Source organism: Thalassophryne amazonica, chromosome 16 (genome assembly GCF_902500255.1).
Source record: "Thalassophryne amazonica chromosome 16, fThaAma1.1, whole genome shotgun sequence".
In the NCBI taxonomy this organism is placed as follows: domain Eukaryota; kingdom Metazoa; phylum Chordata; class Actinopteri; order Batrachoidiformes; family Batrachoididae; genus Thalassophryne; species Thalassophryne amazonica.
Window position 1 is genome coordinate 37,077,089 of NC_047118.1, and position 23,806 is coordinate 37,100,894.

General features: G+C 41.1%; 1 protein-coding gene across 1 annotated transcript; it reads left to right on the forward strand.

Moving 5' to 3' along the window:
* Positions 1-9,059: 9,059 nt before the first annotated feature.
* nfil3-2 (nuclear factor, interleukin 3 regulated, member 2) lies at positions 9,060-23,093 on the forward strand. The gene is made up of 2 exons (XM_034189698.1): positions 9,060-9,312; positions 19,935-23,093. The coding sequence occupies exon 2, from the start codon at positions 20,460-20,462 to the stop codon at positions 22,329-22,331; it is 1,872 nt and encodes a 623-aa protein (XP_034045589.1). The 5' UTR covers positions 9,060-9,312; positions 19,935-20,459; the 3' UTR covers positions 22,332-23,093.
* Positions 23,094-23,806: the final 713 nt, after the last annotated feature.

A 23,806-nucleotide genomic window follows, 5' to 3' on the forward strand; every position in this document is an offset into this window, starting at 1 on the left:
AAGGTAATAAGAGGTGACGTGCGTGTAAAGTGGAGGAGAAGGGAGACTGATGAAAGCAAAACAACACGCCACTGTTACGATTTGGCCATCACCTACATCTATGATGCACCCCCATTGCCCCTCCACCACCACAGACCCCCACTTCCTCCACTCCGTTCCCCTGTTTTATCACTGAAAGGATAAGCCTGTTGCCAGGCAGGCAGTGCGACAGTTGCCATGGGAACGCTTGCAGACGTAGCTGGAAGGGGGGAAGCATGAGGGTGGGGATAAGGATGGGGTGCAAAAAAAAAAGCGAGAATGATGCAGAAAGAGAGATATCGTGTAAAAGGGAGGGGGAGGGGGATCCAAGTTCAGGGCCAATGCCTCCGCTCGCTCAGTGTCTCCTGCAGCCTGGAAATAAAACAAAGAGGAGTCAGACAGGTAGAAGATGTGCACAGGAACGATTCTCAGCTCACATATGGGGAGGTCACCCTACATGCTCATGCAGCTTCTCAACTTAATAGGCAAATAAATTGTATCTTTAAAAAAAAATTATGCACAAAGGTCACAGCATAAAGGACACACAAAATATCTGTGAAGCAAACGAGCATAATTAAGAAAGAACAGAACGCAGAAAATCCTTATCAAGCTTCAAGGACACTGATCATCCCCTTTATGCAAACACGGCGAATACTGCATGCAGCAGAAGCATGTTCCTGCACTGTTTTATGCCACACAATCTAACATGCTTTGAGAATTCACCTTAAGGTTAACTGTGAATAAATTCAAAGAGCATCTGACATAAACTGTATGAACACTGTTAAATGCAGCTTTCTGAAGGCAAAAATCAGCCTTCAGGGCAGCCAGACACTTGTTTTGATTTTAAAGACGTCATATTATCCATGCTTATATTCAGCTGGGTCCATAAGGATTTGAACAGCTGCGCAAATGTTGTAATTTTAACTTCATCACCGCCATAATTAATTTGAAACGAAACTATCGAGAAGTGCTTGTAGTTTAGACTTTCAGCTTTAATTCAATGGGGTTACAAAAAATGTTACATTGATCATTCAGGAATTACAAAAGACAAAATTACAAAAATTGTGTCACTGTCCAAATATTTATGGTCCTGACAAGAAAAGCTACCGGGTGCTTTTAAAAACAGATACATTAATAAAATTTGCTGCCACAAATAAAATATGTGTTGAAGTGATGCATCTTTTAAAGAAACTTGAGTATTTAATAAGTATTTTTTTCTGTGTCTGCTGATTGAAAGGAGTCATATTGTGTAAAACCTGTTTTCATCATCATCATCATCATCATTATTGTTATTAATATGCATATGTCGCAGACATAAATGGGTGAAGCTCGTCAGCATCTCACCATGTCATTTAGGTCCTTCAGACTTTATTTTCAGTAAATGCTTCAGGGGAGCATTAGCATGGCCAAAACCTTTCAGCTTCTGGAGTAATACTTGCCCCATGTGACACTCTGCCATGTATGTGCCACACCCACACAACCTGTGGAATTCAAACATAGAAATGAACCATCTGACAAGAGACAAAGACACAGGAATAGGTCACAATTCAAAGAATGTTTTTAAGATTCACAATGTATTTTTGGCTTGAATCTTTTAAACCTGTTTTTGGGTCACTTGGTGACCCATTTTAATTTGTTAAAGTGATGTATACTCAGAGAAATTAGTGACTCCTTTAGTGTCCATGTGACATGAGTGCAGACGAGCTCATTCACCGGGGTTTTTTTTTCTTCCCTCTGTTGCTGTTGTGCTTGTTCACAAGGTGGGTTGGTGCTTTGAAATGACTTGTAATTTGGTGCTGTATACATAAAATGAATTGAAATTGAAGGATTCTAATTGCACAGTCATAATTTTGGAAATTAGAGATGTAAATCACGAAAGGCCAAAAATATTCTCTGTATGTGTAAAAAGGTAGATCAAATTAGATTGTGCACAATATGACCCCTTAGTCCATGAGCCTGCAATCAATTTTGACCATGTCAGTACTACCAAAGGTGTCTAAATAAATCTTACAATCCAGTCCCAACACAGTGGATCTGGAAAGTATTCACAGCACTTCACTATTTCCACAATTTGTTGTTACGGTCTTATTCCAAAATGGAGTAAATTCATTTTTCCCCTCAAACTTCTACTCACAACACCTCATAATAACAACATGGAAAAATGTTTTTTCAAAGTTATTTAAAAAACACTAAGAAATCACATGTACATAAGAATTCACATCCTTTTGCTCAATACATTGTTGATGCACCTTTGGCAGCAATTACAGCCTCAAGTCTTCTTGAATATGATGCCACAAGCTTGGCACACCTATCTTTGGACAGTTTTGCTCATTCTTCTTTGCAGCACCTCTCAAGCTCCATCAGGTTGGATAGGGAGCATCAGTGCACAGCCAATTTCAGATCTCTGCAGAGATGTTCAATCAGATTCAGGTGGCTGGCCCACTCAAGGACATTAACAGAGTTGTCCTGAAGCCACTCCTTTGATATCTTGGCTGTGTGCTTAGGGTCATTGTCCTGCTGAAAGATGAACCGCTGCCCCAGTCTGAGGTCATCTCAAGGATGAAACATCTGAGACATCTGAAACATCTCAAGGATGATCAGTAAAAACGGGTTAATGCGTGTGGTTTCAGTGCGGAAGGTTCCGGGTTCAAATCCCACCCCTGCCACATTTCTCCATGTAATGTGGAGTTGCGTCAGGAAGGGTATCCGGCGTAAAACCTGTGGATATATATATATATATATATATATATATATATATATATATATATTTCACATTGTCATTATGGGGTGTTGTGTGTAGAATTTTGAGGGGAAAATGAATTTCATCCATTTTGGAATAAAGCTGTAACGTAACAAAATGTGGAAAAAAGTGAAGTGCTGTGAATACTTTCCGGATGCACTGTAAATTTTAGGCAGTGTGAAAAACCTGCTTGACCTTTGTTATTTATGTACGTGTTGAATACAACAATCAGTTCAGCTGTATTTGTCACCACAGCATGCCTCAAAAAATACACAATAATACACACTATTTTCCATATCTAAGAGCAGCTATCATCCAGGCTGCAATCATAAATGATAAGACAAATCTTGGAGATGAGAAAGCTTGAAAACTGCAGGTCTCTGTTAACAGCAAGTCAACAGGTTGATCTTCTTCCAAGGCCTGTATTTCAAGTTCACAAAGCAACAGCAGCAAGATAAACAATTTCACTGAACTCCCTCACTGCTTTCTGTGAGTATTTGTATCCGCTGGCATGAGACACATTCCTGCTTACAATTAAGCGAAACAAAAGCATACGCTTCAGTTATGCAATGTGGTTGCATTCCAGCCGGAGACGTTTGCTTAACTGCCTTCTGCTTCATTGCAACAACGTGGTGACAGACACGATGAGTGCTACACAGTGACTGCAGTTTTTAACAAAACAATGCCTGTCCTCCTGCAGCGTGTCAGTGTCACAGTGTTTGGGCTGAATTACAAACACACAGTGATTTTGCGCAATATTTTTTTACTTCAAGAGCTGGAAGTATTCATCAGAGAAATGCAGACATAGAGGTTGATTAGAATTTGTTTAGTATTTTGAAGATCAGTATAAATTGTACAATCCATGAACATGCTTTATTCCTGCTGCTGGTGTTCTGGTTCTCTGTAACTTGCAGCATTTTAAGTCTGGTTGCTTCATCTGATGATCCAAAGATAGGAGCACTTGAAAAGGACAAACAAACAAAGCCTATTGAAACATAACTGTTAATAAGGTTATATCAATCCAAGACGTTATGGGCTCGTGCACATAGCGTCTGTCTTCAGCAGGTGGCAGACACGGCTATGGGATATTACAGAGGCAAATAAAGTTGCTTTTTCACTTAATCAGCTGCATCAAAGTTCAACAAATTGAAAAGGGTTTGTCTTCATTATGTGTTCATTTGATGTGTTGAGTTACAACATGACAGCATATTTTGCTTTTGAGTTATCAGAATCAGAATGAAATTTATTGCCAAGTAAGTTCTCACATACAAGGAGTTTGATCTGGTGTCACTGGTGCATAAACAACAATAAAAAAGTAATAAGTAAAGGAGTCAAATAGACAAATAGGCAAAGCTAAGTTTACTGTCAAATAAATATAACATATGGGAATGGGGCTGTGCAAAGGCATGCAGATGTATGGTACCTATCAGTGCAGGGATTATCAATCTGTACTTTGAGGGAGTGGGGGGCAGGGTAAATGGGGATCTCTGGCAGTATTTATTAGTTTAGCTGGGGATGGAAAGAAGCTGTTTTTGTGTCTTGACGTTTTGGTCCTGATGGGTCTCACCTGTCTGCCAGAGGGGTGGGTGACAAAAGTTTGTGTCCTGGGTGAAAGGGATCGCCCACAATCTTCTTTGCTCGCCTCAGGGCCCTGGAGGTGTACAGGTCCTGTCGGGATGGCAGATTACAGTCAATCACCTTCTCTGCTGCGTGGATGATATGCTGCAATCTGCTTGTATCCTTAGCAGTGGCAGCAGCATACCAGACAGTGAAGGAGGAGGAGATGATGGACTCAATTATTGCTTATAAGTTGGCTGAAATGACAAACTCACTCATCTACATTTTTGATGTACAAGACCTACACTGTTACTAGCACAGGGAAAAAACTAAACTCATCATTCTGGTGCAGAATTTGCAAGCTTTCCTGATCTGAAGAATAAATTGATTAATTTTTGGTTTTTTTGGGTTTGGTAATTTTTGGGTTTTTGTTGATGCCAGCTGGCCTTCCAGCCGCGGTGCCCTGTCCTGCTGTCTGCTGTGGACTTTGGGAGCGTTACGCCATCTGCTTCCTGTCGTGGACCCCGGAGGGAGGTGCTGTTCTCGGTCCTGGTCTGTTCGGTCGCTGGGAGGCTTCCCGTTGATGGGGGGGTACTGTTGTGTGTTGGGGGGTTTGGCTGGACATTTTGGTGTTGTTTTCTTTTCTTTGCTCTCCAGGTGGTATGCAAACTGGTTTTTGTCTGTGGAGAAGGTGCTGGCAGAAGAGTCCTTCACCCTCATCAGCATTATTGGCTGCACTTGTGGAGGATGTTCACGTGCAGGCCTGATGAGTTGCAGCACCTGTGGATGATGCTCACGTGCAAACTTAAAGACTTTCAGCTGAAGCAGATAATGAGATGGCGTTCTGCATTTAAGCCATGAGTGATTCGAGCAGAATTGCTGGGAACCCGACCTTGTGACGTTCGTTTGTGAGACGCTGAGGACCACGCCTGGGTTTGACACATCATGCCTGTGAAGGAGGATGGGTGAGGGACACATGCTGTCAGCACACATCAGAGGTGATGATTGTCTGAATAAGTGTTAACAGTAATTTGGTATTTTGTTACGCAGTATATTTGAACATTGATGAGAATTGTGCAGCTCGCTTCTCACTGCCATGGCGTACGGAATGATGATCCTCCACCTGTTGTGAGAAGCTGCTCATTTACATAAAGCTTAAATTCAGACCTGAATGTGTTGCTGATAGTGTGTGCCTTTGAAGGATATTTGTTGTAGCTGCTGACTTACCTCACCTTTTCCATCCTTCACAGAGTCAGTTTGTCGTATCCAACTGGGGGGTGTTCGGCGGTGAGTCTGGGTCCAGAAGCATCGGGCTTCAATCCATTTGGGCGCTGGAGAGCGCGCCGTCCTTCACCTCGCCAGACAACCGCACATTTATGTTGTACACAAATTATTGCACAGAAGGGAAATAAATTTGTTTTGTTTTTGGAACCGCTTTCTGGTTATTTAGCGCTGGGTTCAGTCAGACGCTGGACCGCTCCTAAACTCGCGTCTGCACATAACAGGTGGGCCCCTGATTGATGCCCAGAACTGGGTGCGGCAGAGGATCTCCCTGATGGTGCATCTTAGCTGTGACCTCATGTCTTTCCCAGTGTCTTGACTATGTCTTTCCCTAGACCCAGAAAGTCAGAAAGCCAAGTCTGGTTTCGGCACACGCACACACTGCTTAATGGCTTAAAAATTGGAAACCCTGCAGCTCAGACGTGACTGAGTCCCTGCTCAATCCACTTGCCTGTGGGTGGCTGCGACCATGACAACGCCATGTCTTGGTGGTTTCCCTCACATGTCTCCTTCTTATATGATTACTTAATTTTTGAGAACCATCTACTTCTCTTAGGAAAACTGGTAGAAAATTTGATTATGTGTATAAAAATAATCCTTATATTTATTATGGTCACTGAAATTGGAGGGACTGTGTATGAAAATGCCTGTAATTCCCAAATAGTTAAATCAAAATTAACCCGTCTGAATTAAAGCTAAAGTCAACATTATACGCACATATTGATTTGTTTTGGTTCAACTTCATTGTGATGGCATACAGAGATAAAAGTTCAAACATTTTGTCAATGGCCAAATATGTATGATCCTGGCTATATATTGATGATGGATTTTAAATGTTAGATTTAATTGTGCATAACTAATGTATGTAGTTAGCTTATGTGGTCACCCAAACCATGCTTAATGTTACCATCAACTGCAGAAAGCATGACCGAATGCACAAGCACAAACTATAAGAACCTTAAAAAACCCTTGAGTCAGTGTAAATACGTCTGGTATAAATAGTGGTACAATTTACATCTGGAAATCGGGTAATCCTCATAAAACATTAATTACGAAAGAAACCAGGAGATTTATATATAGGTCCACGATTTCATCATTTATTTTTGTGTATTTCTGTCAACATGCAAAGACAGCAAAAAAAAAAAAGTGTATCTGCATGGGGGGAAAACTCTACCACAAATAATGTTTTAATTCCAATATGTACAATATAATAGACAACCAAACACTCTTGAGTGTCTTGGTGGTGGCACAGGCAGCGGCCATTGTTTTTGAGGGTGTTTATCGGGAAAATTATCATTTCTCTAAGTTGATTGCGGGGCCGCTGCAGAATGAGTCTGTTTGAAGCTTGAACCAAGGAAGCAGCGCGTCGACTCGCTACTTCGTTGGTTCTCTGCTTGGCCATTTTTTCCAGAAAGGGAAGGTCCACAATCTCTTCATTAACCCCTCTCAAAGCCATTTAAAGATGTCAATCGTGAGTCACTTTTGTGCAAATTAAAATCACTAACTGGGACTCGTCTTGTTGCGGGCAAAAAACGAGAATCTTCCTCCATTCCTGTTTTGTGGGACTAACTGAACAGCTCCAAACGCTAAAACTGGATAGAGTTCGGACGGAATTACTAACTTCAAAGCAAATCGCCATTTTAAATCAAATAACACCTCTTTCCAAACGTTGTACAGACAACAAACTGAGTTGTCCTCAGTGCAGCCGGCTGCAAGAACTCAGCTCAGAGTCTGTGGAGTTATATTTGTGCCACTATGCTTTTGACAAAAATTACAGATTTTGTTGATTTCTATTTCTGTCCAGAGATCAAGGATCCATCATGTACATCAAGGATCCAGTGACCAATTTCATATTTATTTACTTTACAACTCAATAAAATGTTCTTGACATAGAAAACTTGTAAAGCCTACTTTTAGTATACAGAAAATTCACAAGAGGTATTGATAAGGCAATCGATAAAGAATCGGATCAATGAGCAGAATCGATAATGGCATCGATATTGATAAAATCTTATCAATACCCATCCCTACTCATAAGAAGGAATGAAAATGCAACTGTTTAACCAAGCCATTATGATATAAACATTACAAATAATTACTTTTTAGATGATTCCAAATACGTTCTCCACGTCATGAAGCACACGAGAACTCCTGCAGCTGTAGAAAATTCCTCTGTGATTCTGGAGTGATTAGAGGTGGTTTCATCAGGTGAATTCTGACAGCAAATGATTTGATGAATGTGTTTCCAAGGTGAAGAAGAAGTCAGCGGGTCAAAGAGCTTTATCTTATAATGCACCCGCTCTGTGGAACAGTCTTCCTGCGACAGTGAAGCAGTCGGAGTCAGTGGACATTTTTAAGTCAAGACTTAAAACCGATTTTTATTCTCTTTCTTATGAATAGCTTTTATTTTTTTGATCTGTTTTATTCTTTTACTTACTATTTGTAATTATGTATTTGATTTTTTAAATTTTTACTTACTGATTTTAAATTTTATATTGAACTGTTCTGTGTGAGGTGCCCTGAGGCGGCTTTTGTTGTGATTTGGCGCTTTATAAGCTGATTAAGTTGAAAATTGAATTGAAATTGAAACGATTAATCCGCTATCAAAAAATTATTTTATATTATGCGGCATCCAACATCACAAAGCGCAGCATCCAGCGGAACACAGTGGATCCCATTGGCAAGATGAATTGCATGGCAGTGCATAGGTTAAATGCATGCCAAGTGTCAAGGTGGCTTTAGGCGTGACTAAGGTGTGAATTTTTAGGTGCATTTCATGGATCTTGGCGCAGCATATGTTACCACAAGATACACCACAGAGAAAAGAAACTATAACCTGTTTTTTATTCATTTGAACTTGTACAGTGTTGAATGTGATGTTATGACGTTATGATGATAAGTAACAGGGAACATTTGAAATGTCTGTGGCTAAAAAAGTAAACACCTTACTCAATCATGGTCTGTTGTAAATATATTTAGTTGCGTTACTTGATGCTGAATAGAAGGTTCAGAAAAGTATTCGGCATGGATTTTTATGTTTTTTGGTCCATGAAAAGCGTGATTGGCGCCTCCCACTCCCCGGATCTGCCACTGGGCATAGGTGTGCGCTCTGCAGAGTGCCCATCTAGTTTGTGTGTTGTGTTTGTGTGTTTATTTATCTCTCTCTCTCTCTCTCTCTCTACCTTATTATTGTATCACAGACATACATCTGACTGAGTCTGGATCGGAGCCTAGTCCCCTCCCCTCTTCGCCTTTCTCCTCCCCCTCTGCCTCCCCCCGCACGTCCTCTCTGCAACAGGATTTGAAGGCGAGGAGAGAGAGGGAGGGGGCAAAGCGAGAGAAACAAAAAACGTGACTAGGCACCCAAAGCGTCCTGTTATGCAACAACTGACCTAGTAACATACATTCAGAGACGGAGAGAAGGAAAGAGGGAGCGAGAGAGAGAGAGAGAGGGAGAGAGAGAGAGAGAGAGAGAGAGAGAGAGAGAGAGAGAGAGAGAGAGAGAGAGAAGTGGAGCACCAACATGACATGAAGAGCGCGCAGAAAACAAGCAGCACTGCGTTTACGCACCGGCACGTAGCTGCACTCAGTCGAAGAGCTCCTCTCTGACTGATCCAGACGCGCCGGCGGAGGGTTCCGTGCGTCGAAGCGCACAGCGGATTGTTGAACCGGAGCGGGGCAGCGCGTGTCCGTTGTGGAATCTCTGCACGCGGTAGGTGAGTTTGATTTGATTCCAACTGCTCACAATTGTGGCATTTGTTGGACGTTACCGATTAGCGCAGGCCGGTGTCACCCTGGGTTTGTTTTGGTGCGTGGATTTCAGTTTCTCAATGTCAAGGCGAGGCTCTTTCCCCCTCTGTGTGGTGGGAGGGGTGGGGGTTATAGGATTCCTTCAGGGAGAAGGTGCGGTGCCACTGTCCTTTAGATATTTTGGATATGTGCTTTTTTCTTCTTCTTTTTAATCTATTTTGCGTCGATGGATGAATTTTCTGCTCTTTGTGTTGGTGTTTTTAAGAGATCTCTTTCTGACCTCATGCACCTGCTTTGATATCACACGTGGCGCAGGATATGGTCAGTTCTAAAGTATTATTATTATTATTATTATTATTATTTCTGTGTCTTTTTTCTGAGCGCACATGCTGCGCATCTGTATATTTGAGTACATGTTCGTTTGGGTTACTAGTTCATGAAGACTCCTGGAAAGAAAAAAAATCATAATGCGCTCCGAGGACACACATCTCTCTGTCACGTGTAAGAGCTTCTGTGCAGCTTTCAGGTAAAAGCTCTGTTTGACCTTTTTAGCAGCAGAAGCAAACCCACGCCCGGGTGCACCGACAGGATCTGCAGATGCGCTCTGGACACTTTGCGCAGTTACACTCGGATTGTGGGTCATAATAGAAAGAATGAAGAGTGGTGAACTCCGCGGGCTTTGGTGACCTCTGGGAGATGAGGTGAACATCTGGATCTAATGTAGGTCAGATCTAGTATTCTGTCTTGCAGGTACAATCAGATGTGCGATTTGGTTTGGATACACCGGAATATAATGTGCAGATTATTACTGTATTGAGACGTGTCTCTTTGAGGTTGAATTCCTTTGCATAGGATTTAGCGTGTGACTGAGAATTGGATTAAATATGCATGAAGACGATTTGTCAGTCAGTGCAACAACAAAGGAGTCATACCGAGAGGGTTACGCATTTGTGTGTGTGTGTGTGTGTGTGTGTGTGTGTGTGTGTGTGTGTGTGTGTGTGTGTGTGTGTGTGTGTGTGTGTGTGTGTGTGTGTGTGTGTGTGTGTGTGTGTGTGTGTGTGTGCAACAACAAGTAGTGCGCAAACAATCCAAAAGTAGAATTAATTGGCTGATAATTGAACTTGAGCTGCTCTAATTGCGTTTTAGCACAGCAGTGCTCTAAAATGCGCTTTCCCGCCGCAAACACGAAGCAGAATACTTTTTATTTTTTAGAATATAATGAATTTTATTTTGAACAAAAATATCGGCTTGGATTCATTTTACGCACCAGCTTTGTGGTTTTATGTAAACAGCACGTGGGCACGGTGCCCCCCCCCCCCTTCTTTTGCAGCATTTGATCCTCCAGCATGGCACACTTTAAAATTATTTAGACAAAATTCATTGCAAAAATAGATACATTTGGGACCATGGCTGTTATAAAACAGCCGATGGACCGGCACGCTGCATTTTACGCATTGCAAATTTGATCTGTGCCGCATATTTATCCCGCTGAGGACGCGTTAAAAGAGGTCACGCAGGCTGCGTAATGAAATAATTAAATAATTAATATGGATTAAAGAATGGTGGGAGATTATGCAATAGGCGGAAAGACACAGACTGTGGCTGCGCAGCCCCGCGCTTTCCTGAGCCAGTTGGTTTGGCGTGTGCACTGGGTCTGTATGCCAGCTACGAATGTAGGTCACATCAACCCGCTGGGAGGGAGCGGGTGTGGGGCGGGGGAGGGAGGGGAAGGGAAGAGGGGCGCACACGCGTCGCTGACTAGAAAGGCAGAATTGAAAACCCCACCAAAATAAATCCGCGCCCCGCCATAACAAAGAAACGAGGAAAGCATGCAGAAATAGACGACAGTATAGACAAGATGCACATTGCATCACTAAACTGGAGTGTTGCATAGACATTAAAGCCTGCATCCAGAGTTTATGGATGAGTTTCCATCCCATTCCTTTTTTTTTTTTTTTCGTCCCTCTTTGTGGCCTCTTGGCTTTTGGGGCTTTCCTGGCACATGCAAAATAATTAAAGATTAGGCTGTGCTTTGTTGTGCTGTGGTTTGGAGGCAGCAGAGAGGTGAATTACAACACTTAGTAGGACAACAGAATACATGTGACTGGTGAAACACATGGACTGAGTCACTCTGTTCTCTCTCTCTCTCTTCAAGATACACAGCTCTGTGTTTGTGGAATACAAATCTAGCTTGCTTCGCCTTACTGGCATGCTGCCTGATTTCTTAGGTTTCCCCCAACATGGATCTGTCCCCCACCTTCTTTTTCTTGGGTGCATAAACTCAGCCACAAGATTTGGAATCCAAGCAGACTCCACCCGTGACACCAACCCCCCCTCAACCCTGCACACGTGCCACAGATCGCATTCTTCCCAAATGGGGAGCATCGGTTCCATCAATTCCCTTTTCTCTGAAGTACTTCCCCTCTCTCCTGCTTTTATTTTAGAACTGTTCCCATTTCCTGTAACACTCTGCTGAAACACGTGTGTGGTTTGAACTGAGTTCACTCTTTCCAAAGCTCGTTGCCACATTTAGACTCTTGTGGTATGTATGGGCCCTGTGGTAGTGTGAGCGAGTGCAACTTGGATTATTTTACTGTGCTATCATTCCACAAGTGCCACAGAGTCCCAGTGATGACACGTGAAGAATATATAATAAATTGGATGGAGTAATCTGGGTCAAGGAGGAGGATATGTGCCTTCAGCCTGTAATAATACTGATGGCTGCTTGTTTGGGGGACTTTTGAGCTGGTGAATTAAACAGGAGGACATATTCAAAAATAACACAACTTATTGACTATCTTTCATCCAGAGGATTTTCTCAGGTACCTAGTTAGTACATAAATGGAATTTCAAACAAATAATACACAACAGGTAAAAGTAAGGATTGCACTACTATTAAAAAACATTGCAATAACCCTGATGTCAAAACACAAATGCAATTTTGGAAAATTTAACAAATGCTACCGGCTACTCACTTTTAAGAGGGGCTATTCTCATTCACTACTTTTGAATACTGGACTGTCATTTTCCCTTTTTTTTTCAATTTCACCACATTCTAGTTTCTGGAAAAAAGTTGTTTGGCGAGGAATTTATCCATAATTAATCATGACAGCACAACAGCCAAATGGAATAATGGAAAAAGTGGTGGATCTTGCTTTACAGCATGAGAGCTGTGTGAACGTTGCCTCATGGGTGCTATGGAAAATCAGGCGATAGATGACTGGATCAGTCAGAGAACGTGAGAAACAGGCTGAAAAATGTTAATTTGAATCGTAAAGTTCTAATTTTCTGCTAGGGTGATCGAGGGCTGGGGCCCTATCAAGCTCCCTCCATAGATCCACCTGTGCATTTATGCTATTTTACCTTTTTAAGAGTACTAAAACATCTACAGGAATTTCAACAACAAAAAGATTGAGATCCTAAAGATTTGAGAACTACTTCATGGATTTTCACGATCCAGTACAGAGTCGTGCAAAAGAGTGACGTCACTAATTCAAAGGATAAAGTTCATGCATATGTCGTCAGATACTCCATGGTGCTTTGCAGAGTGGGTTGTTGTTTATTTATTTAATGGCCATGCGGTTCCGTTGTTGTAGATAAATGCAGATGTGATTGGCTGCGCCCTCCTTTTTCAGTGTGTTGCTGCAGGTGACATATTCTTTCCTTTATTGCAGTAATCATTATCATCACCCTGAGTTAACCTCATCTCCATGCCTTCTTTTGTTTGGACTCTCCTCCATTGATTCTCTGTATTTCTTTGTCTCTACTCCACTCGCCCTGATCTATATTTAGACTCTCTGCACCTCCTTCTCCTTTTGTGTCTTTCCATCTGTTTTTGTCCTTTTTTTATGTTTCACCTAATTGTAACTCTGCTGACCTATATTTCTGTACAACGTCGGCAGCTTATGTTTGCAAAGTACAGTCATTCCCCAGTTTCTAGGTCAGTGGGACACGCTGAGAAACAGTCTCTCCCCCTCATTCTTTTGCTCACATGCCTGACAGGCACGTGGAAAAGACCTCGGAAATTTGGCCACGGAAACGGAAACCACCAAAAGCTGTGTTTGTGATTCAGAACTCACATAGAGTGTGAGTCTTGTAAGAAAGCATTAAATATGATCAAGAAAGTGAATCCAAAACACATCAAGATTAAAAAAAATTTGTCCAGTTTGGGTTGAAAACAGTCTAAAATGAGCAGCTAGGTAGTTGGGTAATGGCATCAGATTGTGGGATGAGTAAAACCCGCATAAACACCTTCTCAGATGAGGTAATTACACATGCAGACAGTCTAATCCTGGTTGCACATGAGTGTAGATGTGAAGCAACACTGTCTCCAGGAAAACTCCTGAATAAATATAAATACATGTAGAAATAGCCGATGATGCACCACAGTTTAAATGTCATCATGCAAATAAACAAGATGTGCAAAGGACAAATGATGGAAAATGGCCATGAAGGTCCAAATGCATGCATGCTTGCATGTGTTAATTGTGCTCATTTTCTGAAAGTTAACAAAAATAATATATATATTATATATTAATGACATGTCAACATAAACAGAGGCATTTAAATCTAGCTGAAGTGTCTGCAGAGCACATACCTCAGCCACTTCTCTTTAGAAGTTTGACTATATGTATAATTTGTAGGGACACTGCTGGACGTGTATGCTTTTGTGATCACCTTGGTCTCTATGTAACTTTGCTAGCACCATATCTCAAGATCACCTGATCCAATTTGAATCACACTTGGCAGGTACATTGGGCCTAAGGATGGGAATAAGATATCAGATTTTCATTAGGAATGGTCAGCACTCATAGTCAGAGGTCAGGGGCAACCTTCTGGCCCCATACAAATTTATAGACAAACAAATAGGAGAAGTAAAGCTCCTTAAAGGTTTTTTTCCTCCTGGCACAAAAGCACAGAGAGAGCACCCACAAATGTGTCTTCCCAGTGGTTTCAGGGTTTTCAGTGGGGGGAAAGGCAAGGGCATTGGAATTTTTTCTACAACAACAGTAAATAGTTTACTATTAGGTTATAATGTGTAGTGATTAAAAAGTACTCACCCTCAGCAAGAACCAAGCGTCTGTCTAATCTATCACAGATGAGGTTTTTTGGTGGGGGTCTTTTTTTTACCTGATAAATTTTCCTGATAAATTTCGAGTCACAAATCAACAAAAATAAACCTCTCCTCCCGGTTACCTGAAAAGGTACCAGTCCACTGCAGGTTAGCAAAGGCCGGTACTCATTTCCAGCGGGGTGCACTGAAACAATCTAGATGAAAAGTGCTGCCCAACGACAGACAGATAGCATGAAAGACAGACCTGGAATCAAACCCGCAGCAGTCTGCTCTGCTCTCTAATATGGAAGAAAATATCCAATTTTTTGTAATTGACTTCAGAAACAGGGAAAAATCCAGCACACATGGACTTCAAACTGTAAAATATTCATCAAACTGAACGGATCACCAGAACAAGCAAAAGTCATGGCAATAAGGAACATCGAGGAGCTGGACAAATATGAACAATAGGTATGAGGACTCAAACACATCACAGCACCATGATGCAGACTGGAGCAACCCACTCATCCATATCATCTACACCCGGAGACAAGAGAGACATAATGACTAAGGATAATGATCTGTTTATTTCTGCCCAGCAGCTCTGTCTAGATACATTTAATTATAATAACTCTGCTAACCACCCCTTCGAATCTGAAAATGATCCTGATACCTTTTTCAGTGAGAATATTGTGAGACAGTGCAAATATTTTACAGAAGAACAATTCAAAAATTATAAAATCAATGATGAAAATTTTTCAATTATACATTTCAACAGCAGAAGTCTTTCTCGTAATCTGTCCACTATTAATGATTGTTTGAAAACATCCAAAAAACGTTTTTCAGTTATTGCAATTTCAGAAACATGGTTAAATGAGGATAATAAAGATCTGGTATATCTTGATGGTTATGAATTGTTCCTGGTTAATAGGCAGACGAGAAGGGGCGGAAGCGTTGCATTGTTTGTAAGGTCAGATTATAAGTGTAAACTCATTAACAACATGTCATTTACAGTGGACAACATCATGGAATGTGTTACCATAGAAATGACATCTATAAACTCCAAAAACATAGTTGTTAGTTGCATTTACAGAGCTCCTGGGACAAATATTGACACCTTTGAAGACATTATCTTAGGAATGTACAATAAAATCAACAGAAATAAGCATTTATTTGTCTGTGGAGATTTCAATATAGATTTTTTAAACCCTCACAATCATCCACAAATTATCTCATTTATAAACACCTTGTACTGTTTAGGGCTGTTTCCAACCATCATTCATCCTAGCAGAATAACTATGGACTCAACAACTCTCATTGACAATATTTTAACTAACGTTATATCTGGTAATCTTAGTGGGGGACTACTGGTCAGTGATATCAGTGATCACTTGCCAGTTTTCTCAGTCTTTGCATTGGAGGGTTGTTGTATGTATCGAAGCAATATCAAATTCATGAGTAGAAAAGTAACAGCTGAAACAATTGATAATTTAAGGGAGGATTTATCAAGTCAGAATTGGTCAGATGTTTTTGTTGATGATGTTGACAGGTCATATGATGCTTTCATTTCCATTTTTTCCAGTTTGTATAATAAACACTGTCCATTTGTTGACAAAATATATAGAAATCAATATAGCAACAAACCATGGATAACTAAGGGGCTTCAGAGGGCATGTAAAAAGAAAAACTTACTATATAAACAATTCATAAAACTACGAACTAAGGAAGCTGAAAGTAAGTATAAAACATATAAGAATAAGTTAATCAATATCATGAGACTCAGTAAAAAAACATATTATAATGAGTTACTTGTCAAAAATAGAAATAACATCAAAAACACATGGAACATATTAAATGAAATAGTAAAAAAGAATAGAGTAACTAGAGATTATCCTTCATTTTTTCAGAGTAACAACTACATCACGATTGATAACGACGAGTCTATTGCTGAACACTTTAATGAATACTTCGTTAATGTGGGTAAAAATCTTGCCAGTAAGATTGACTCATCAACTAATAACTTCTGGGTAAATAATTCAACGTTTAACAAATCTGTTTCAATGTTCATTGGTGGTACTCATGAAAGGGAAATACTTGATCTGGTTCATGGTTCAAAAAGTAAGAAATCGACTGATTTTAATAATTTGGATATGGCTTTATTAAAAAAGTTATTGATTGTATAGTAAAACCGTTCAATTATATTTGCAATATGTCACTAAGTACTGGTAAATTTCCTTCTCAAATGAAAATAGCCAAAGTAATTCCTCTGTTTAAAACTGGTGACAAACACACATTTTCTAATTATAGACCTATATCACTCCTGCCACAATTTTCCAAAATTTTGGAAAAAATATTTGCTAAAAGATTAAATGATTATTTACTGAAGCATAACATCATTTGTGAAGAACAATATGGATTCAGAAGGTCTCGAACTACATCACATGCTTTGATGGACTTTGTGGAAAGTATTGCAACTGCAATTGATAATAAACAATACACAATAGGTGTTTTTTTTTTATTTACAGAAAGCGTTTGACACAATTAACCATGGAATACTATTAAGTAAACTGCAGAAATATGGAATCAGAGGTCTGGCATATGAATGGATAGCTAGTTATTTACAAGGCAGATTTCAGTATGTTCAATTCAATAATACAAATTCTGAACTCAGGGATGTCACATGTGGGGTGCCGCAGGGCTCAGTGCTGGGTCCTTTGTTGTTTATAATCTATATAAATGATATAAGTTGGGTGTCGAGTTCACTGAGATGTGTCCTTTTTGCGGATGATACAACTGTGTTCTGTAGCGGTGAAAATCTTGAACAGCTTCTGGACATAGTGGAGAAAGAACTGGAAAAATTTAAGGTTTGGTTTGACGCTAATAAGTTGTCACTCAACCTTGGGAAAACCAAATGTATTATATTGGGAAATAAACAGGCACCCAAATGTAAAAATTTAACTATAAACAATAAGGAAATTGAGTTAGTAACAGAGAATAAATTTTTAGGTGTTATAATTGATAATAAACTTAGCTGGAAACCACATATAAATTATGTGAAATCAAAATTGTCAAAAACTATAGCCATTTTGTATAAAGCCAAAGACCTACTGCCGCAAGAAGGGTTACTTACTTTATATCATTCTCTGATGGTACCATATATGACATATTGTGTTGAGTCATTGGGAAACACTTACAAATCAAATACCAATCCAATATTCCTTTTGCAAAAACGAGCCATACGAATCATCTGCAATAAACAATATCGTGAACCAACTCATTCTCTATTTGTGTCTTTAAATTTATTAAAATTCATTGATTTGGTCGATTACATTACAATTCAAACTTTATTTCGAGCGAAAAACCAAGCCTTACCGAGACATGTCCAGAGTCTGTTCCGATTGAGGGAATCCAGATATAGTTTAAGAGGTTGTGCAATTTTTATGAAACCACCAGTAAGAACAAATGTAAAGGGTTTTTGTGTGTCTGTGGTTGGGGTGAGGAAATGGAACAAATGTTCAACAGAGGTTAGAATGAGTAGTACCTTAGTGAGATTTAAGAAACTACTCAAAAAGAACATTATGTCTAAGTATCATAAAGAAGCAAATATAATTTGATTTATATGGAATGTTCAATTTATAAGTGGGACTTATTGTATATTTGAATGTGTGGGTATGCATATGCGTATGTAGATATATAGATATGGGTAGGTGTATATGTATATAAGTGACTGTGTATATGTATGTATATATTTATGTTTGTAAAGTATATACGTATGTATATAGGTATATGTGGCACAGCCCAAGCAGAGGGTCACCCCCAAGAGCCTGGTCTGCTTGAGGTTTCTTCCTTATAGGGAGTTTTTCCTCACCACAGTTGCCTAGTGCTTGCTCTGGGGGTTGGTAAGGTTAGTCCTTACTGGTGTAAAGTGCCTTGATTTGACTTTCTTATGATCTGGTACTATATAAATATAATTATAAGTGAATAGTATATTGATGTGTATGTCTGTGTGTCGACATGTAGTAGTGAATTTATATTTATGTAAATATGACTGATTAGAATTGTTGGACTTGTACTAGCAGGGGTGGGCGCTAATAAGCTTTGCTTCAGCCCACACCCGTTCGGACTCACTAGTTTTGTCTGTGTTTGTTTGTGGAATTGTTCATTTTTTTCTATTTGAATATTTTGTGTGCCGAATTAAAAAACTTTGTCAAAACTTTGTCAGATATTTTGATAGTGAAAAAGCCCATGTGTGGGCGTGGCATCGCTATGCTCTTTAAACCTTTATGCAGTATCTCACGGGAGAGTGATAAGGATGCCTATAAAACCCATATCTATTAATAACTAAACAACACACTAGATGTGGGTATACACTGAAATTTAATGCATTCTTCTTTGACACACATGGACCAAGTTTCAAGAAAATGAGTCTGAGTTACTGAGTAATCCCGGTGACAAACAAACAAACTGACCAGCAGATTAGAGTGAGGATGTAAGCAATTATGATTGTTTTTTTGTTTTTCTGTCAAAGAGTCATTGTGTTATTTTCTTGAAGGATACGTGTTCAGCTTATTACTGAGAGCTCCGTGCTGTGTCTGAGCTCTGAACCACCATCATCGCTGTTAGGAGATGGGCATGACCACCCCTGTGTTATTCCTGCCCACACCCCACCCTCTTTGCTTTCCAGGGGCCTTTGACCTATATTTATCAAGGTCCCGCCTCCCAGCTGCCATCACACCTCCAAATCTGTTCCCTGGAGTCTCACTCTTTATCCTTGACCCACACTGGCTGCTGGTTTTGTCATTCTTATCTGCTCGATCTGCATCACTGATTTGGCAATGAGTTGCTTTGGCGAAGAACGTAGCCACAGTCCTCTACGGATGAATGCACCGGGGTAGGGATGTCTAAGCCATGTTTTTTGTTGTTTTTTGTTTTTTTCCAGTGGAAAAGCTAAAGCAGCCCACATTTCACAATGAAATGTTGGTCTGTGACCCAGAATTCAAAAACAGATCCGAGGAAACCGACTCCCTCTGCTCCATCTGTCCCCCATATTAACCAAGGAAGCCAAAAGACTAATTCTGTACTCAGCATAGTTGCAGAATGATGTAATTTATGTGGTGTTGCAGATTAATTTGGCTGTTTGCGGCAGTGAACACATGCATTTCGTAATTATTTCTATCTGTTGATACTACTGCTTGGAGGGAAAAATGTCAAAAACACTAATGCACGCCTTTTGCATAAAATATTGTTAACAGCTTTGCAGTGAAGCGGTTGAACGTATTACATCAGAAAAGTCAATGTGATGTCAGGATAAAGGTCAGGGGTCACAGGCTGCAGACAGAGTAAATCAATAGAAGGATGCAAAGGTCAGACAGCGGCTGTCGGGGTTGAGACTGCCGTCACTGCTTTCCAGGGGAGATGCAGCGATGCAAGTGATAAATCATGCATAAAAAGTTATTGTCAGCCTTGTTTGAAAGTGCATACTGAAACATCAACAGTCCACATGGATTAATTATTATTTTTTCTTTAACTCTACAGCCTTTCATCTTCCAGGCACCTGCAAAGAGAAGACAGAAAAAAGGAAGGAGAGAGAGGGAGAGGGAGAGCAAGGCTCCACAAGAGACTGATGCACTGAGGTAGACGGGACGGCCTACATCTTGGTGTATTTTGTGGAGATCTAGGACAGTTTCCTTCCAACTGAGCAGTGGACTGTTCTTATGCAAAACATTAACAACCAGCAGCAGAAAGAATCAAAGGACACAACCACAAAAAATACAAAAAACCCAGCAAACACCTCAGTTCTGTTGATGCTTTGAGCCTCTAATGTGAATCAACCCCCTTTCAAGTGGATAAATGAGGGTTTCTGATGCTGAGTTCCAAGTCTTCATCTTTTTAGCTAATTTGGACACTTGAGGTTCCTAACAGACTAAACCTGCAATAAAGAGACTTTACGGGAAAACATTCACAGGTGTTTTAACGCCAACCGTGTTTGCCTTGACTTCCGGTCTAGTTCTATCTCCAGTTGTCGCAGTAACATCTCAAACTGGCTGCCACTAGACAAGAATGGAAAATCTGACATCAGCACTCAAGACAATAAACAAAAACTCAGGGAATAACCTCAACTGCCTGGAGAACTTCAGTGGCTATGAAGAAACTCTCCCATCGCTCCAAGGCACGCCGACTCGTCTGGGGCGCCTCATCAAACCCAAACCCAATGTGACCTGCAGGCGAAAACGGGAGTTCATTTCCGATGAGAAAAAGGACGCCTCCTATTGGGAGAAACGTCGCAAGAACAACGAAGCAGCCAAACGCTCTCGGGAGAAGCGACGCCTCAATGACATGGTTTTGGAGAACCGTGTCATTGCATTAAATGACGAGAATGCAAGACTCAAGACAGAGCTGCTTCAGCTGAAGCTGCGCTTTGGCCTCATAAGTACCGCCTCCTACATTGAAAAGAGCCAGCAGATTGGTGGAGGCAGCAACACAGGAAATGGAGGGTCTGCTGTCTCTTCCGGTTCCTCTTCGTCCACCCAATACTACTCCAGTGGGTACTCCAGCAGTTCTCAGGTGATGTTGAACTCTGACTCCTCTGAAACTGAGCAATCAGGATGCAGTGAAGGTCGCAGGAAGCTGGCAAAATATTCGCCACGTGGCTCCCTTTCTGACATGTCCGACGGCTCCTCCAGGGACAGCCCTGAGCCGATTCCCTTCGAGATCAAACAGGAGGGGGACCGACTGGAGATGGACATCGCCAGTAGCACCACCACCCAGATCATGTTTAACATTCACCACAGCTTGGCCTCTGTACCCACTCACCACCAGATCCAGCATTCTCAGGAGCTGGAAGCTGCATATCACAGTCAGCAGCAGCAGCATGTTCACCAACAACAGCAGCCTCCTCAGGAGCCTGTCACCACTATCAACACCGTCAGCCAGCCTGCACTTCGCCCAACATCTGCCCAGAGGAGCGTCATTCTCTATGGCTCCAGCAATACCTCCTATCCTGTGGAATCCATGTCTCGGTCCCAGGACATCGATCTGCAGGCAGCTCAGAAACAAAGCAGCAGCAACAACCCAGCATGTGTCAGCCGGCTTCCTGTGACAGCGATCGCCACAGAGGCACTGACCGAGGCGGCAGAGGAGCTGGAGAGGAAGACTTCAGAATCACCTCCATATGAGCTGTCAGACAGCAACGAGGCTGGAGACCAACAGATGTATACGGTTTGTCAGCTTCAACAACAACACATGCAGCAGGAGCAGCATGAAGTTGACTTATCTGGAGATCTTCTCCACAATCAAGATGATGAGGTCAACCAATCTCATCTCTACCACCATCTCCAACAGCCTCATCACCCATACCTCATTGCTCAAGACGAGGAGCCACCTGTGCTTACCTATGAGGGCGGAGCTATGAATGAACCTTACTACCAGGGTCCGTCTACTTCCTCTAGCAAGGACACCTCCTCCAGTGATGGAGATCCACGCAGCTCTGACAAAGAGGTCTCCACAGATGAAGACGAGCCCCCATCCTCCTCCTTCTCAGACATGGGTAGCTACCAAAATCAGCATTTTGTGAGCCTCCTCCAGCCTGCATCACCTTTGCCTTTCCAGGGCTGCTCTCAACTCCAGGGCCACGGGGAGATGAAGTGCACAGCACTGCCCCACAAACTCAGACTCAAACACCGCGCCATGAGCACGGGGAGCAGCAGCAGCAGTGGCGGCAGCTGCTCTGGCCAGGAGTCCCCAACCACGCCTCCTTCCGCCACACCGCCACCTCTGCCCCAGCACCCCTACTTGGCCCTCACACCACAACAGAACATGAAGCCGGACAGCCCGAGTCCGAGCGGAGACTGTAAGCAGGCAGCCTTAGGAGAGGAGACAAGGAAGGACGAGAATAAAGAGACGGACAGTCGACGAAACAAAAGGCAAGATTAGATGACATCTCTTTTTAGAATTCAACATTTTGCATTGTTCTCCTTTAAGAAGTATGCTGCCATCATGCCTTGGCTCCATAAATCGCCATTTGAGCCCTTGGGACAAAGATGCTGGGCTTTTCTACCCCCTGTACCCCCCATGCCATTAAAAAAAAACAAACAAAAAAGGCTGGGTTTCCTGTGGGGCTTCCTGTATCATACTTGTGTATATTGTACAGATTTATCATTTCTTACGTCCTCTCCATTCTTAGAGAAGCACTTTTGTTTATGTAATGAGAGGAGGAATGGAACTGCCTGTTTTTCTGCTGTTATCATCCAGCAATATACAGCAGAGCACATCAGCAAAAGCACACATTGGTCTTGTCAAATGAGAATGTAGTGGAATAAAAATTTCCAGCTTTGTCAGCACTATAAATTTGGTACTTGCAGAACCTGACTGTAGACACACATACACACATATGGCTAACTGCCTTAATGAAAAATCAAATGCAAACATACACTGGGGACATTCCCTTGACCAAAGAAGCACCAACGTCACCGACACTACAAATATTAAAGTTCCATACCTCTTCCCACACCCTACCTCTACCAACCCCAACATCTCCATTATTTTACAAAAAAAGATAACATCACCTTTATTTTTCAAGCACTTGTTTTGTATTGTGATATATTAATATATGTACCTATTATAAATATATATTTTAAATATGCATTTGAATACAAATTATTCAAAAATACTGCGGCAAATCTGTAATGGTAAAAAGGAATTTGGGAAGCGACCATCCTATTAGCAAACACCATTACCGTATAATCACATTGTGTCGACTGTTGCAACAGTACCCGTTCAATTACAAACACTCTCTAAATGGCCCCGCAGTTGCATTAATCACTCGTTAATGCCCTGTTTACAGAGAAACGGCCGTCCAGTTTGGAGTGCCAGTGGACAAGTTAATGGTTTCTGAGGTAAAAGCCTCATTAAAATGTTTTGGTTTCGTAACCTTTAACCAGCCTTTAAATATGAGGTGGAATTCACCAGCTGCAGGCTATAAGCCTTGAATTAATTTAAGCTTTATCAATCATATCTTGTTGTCACCTTTCACTGGTCCAATGTATTTATTTCCCTGTTCTCGACATGCCCTTCACTGCAGAAAAGCCCACAGGAACATAGACAGTGTACAGACATTTTTATATACTGTGGACTGCAGCTCAGTTTTAACTGTATTGTAGGTACGGGACAGTTGCAGGCAAATGAAATTTATGTAAAAATACACTATAGTGCACTGAAAATGAGGACAAATTTCCTCTTCTATAACACTTAAAAGAGCACCAATATTCTCTTAAAATATATAAAAAATGTGAATTTAAAATACTCCCCAGTGCTAATTTAAAGATTAAAAACACAATAATTAAATAATACAAAATTATATAATATAAATAATACAATTCCGAATTTGTCTTGTATAGGGTTTTTTTTAA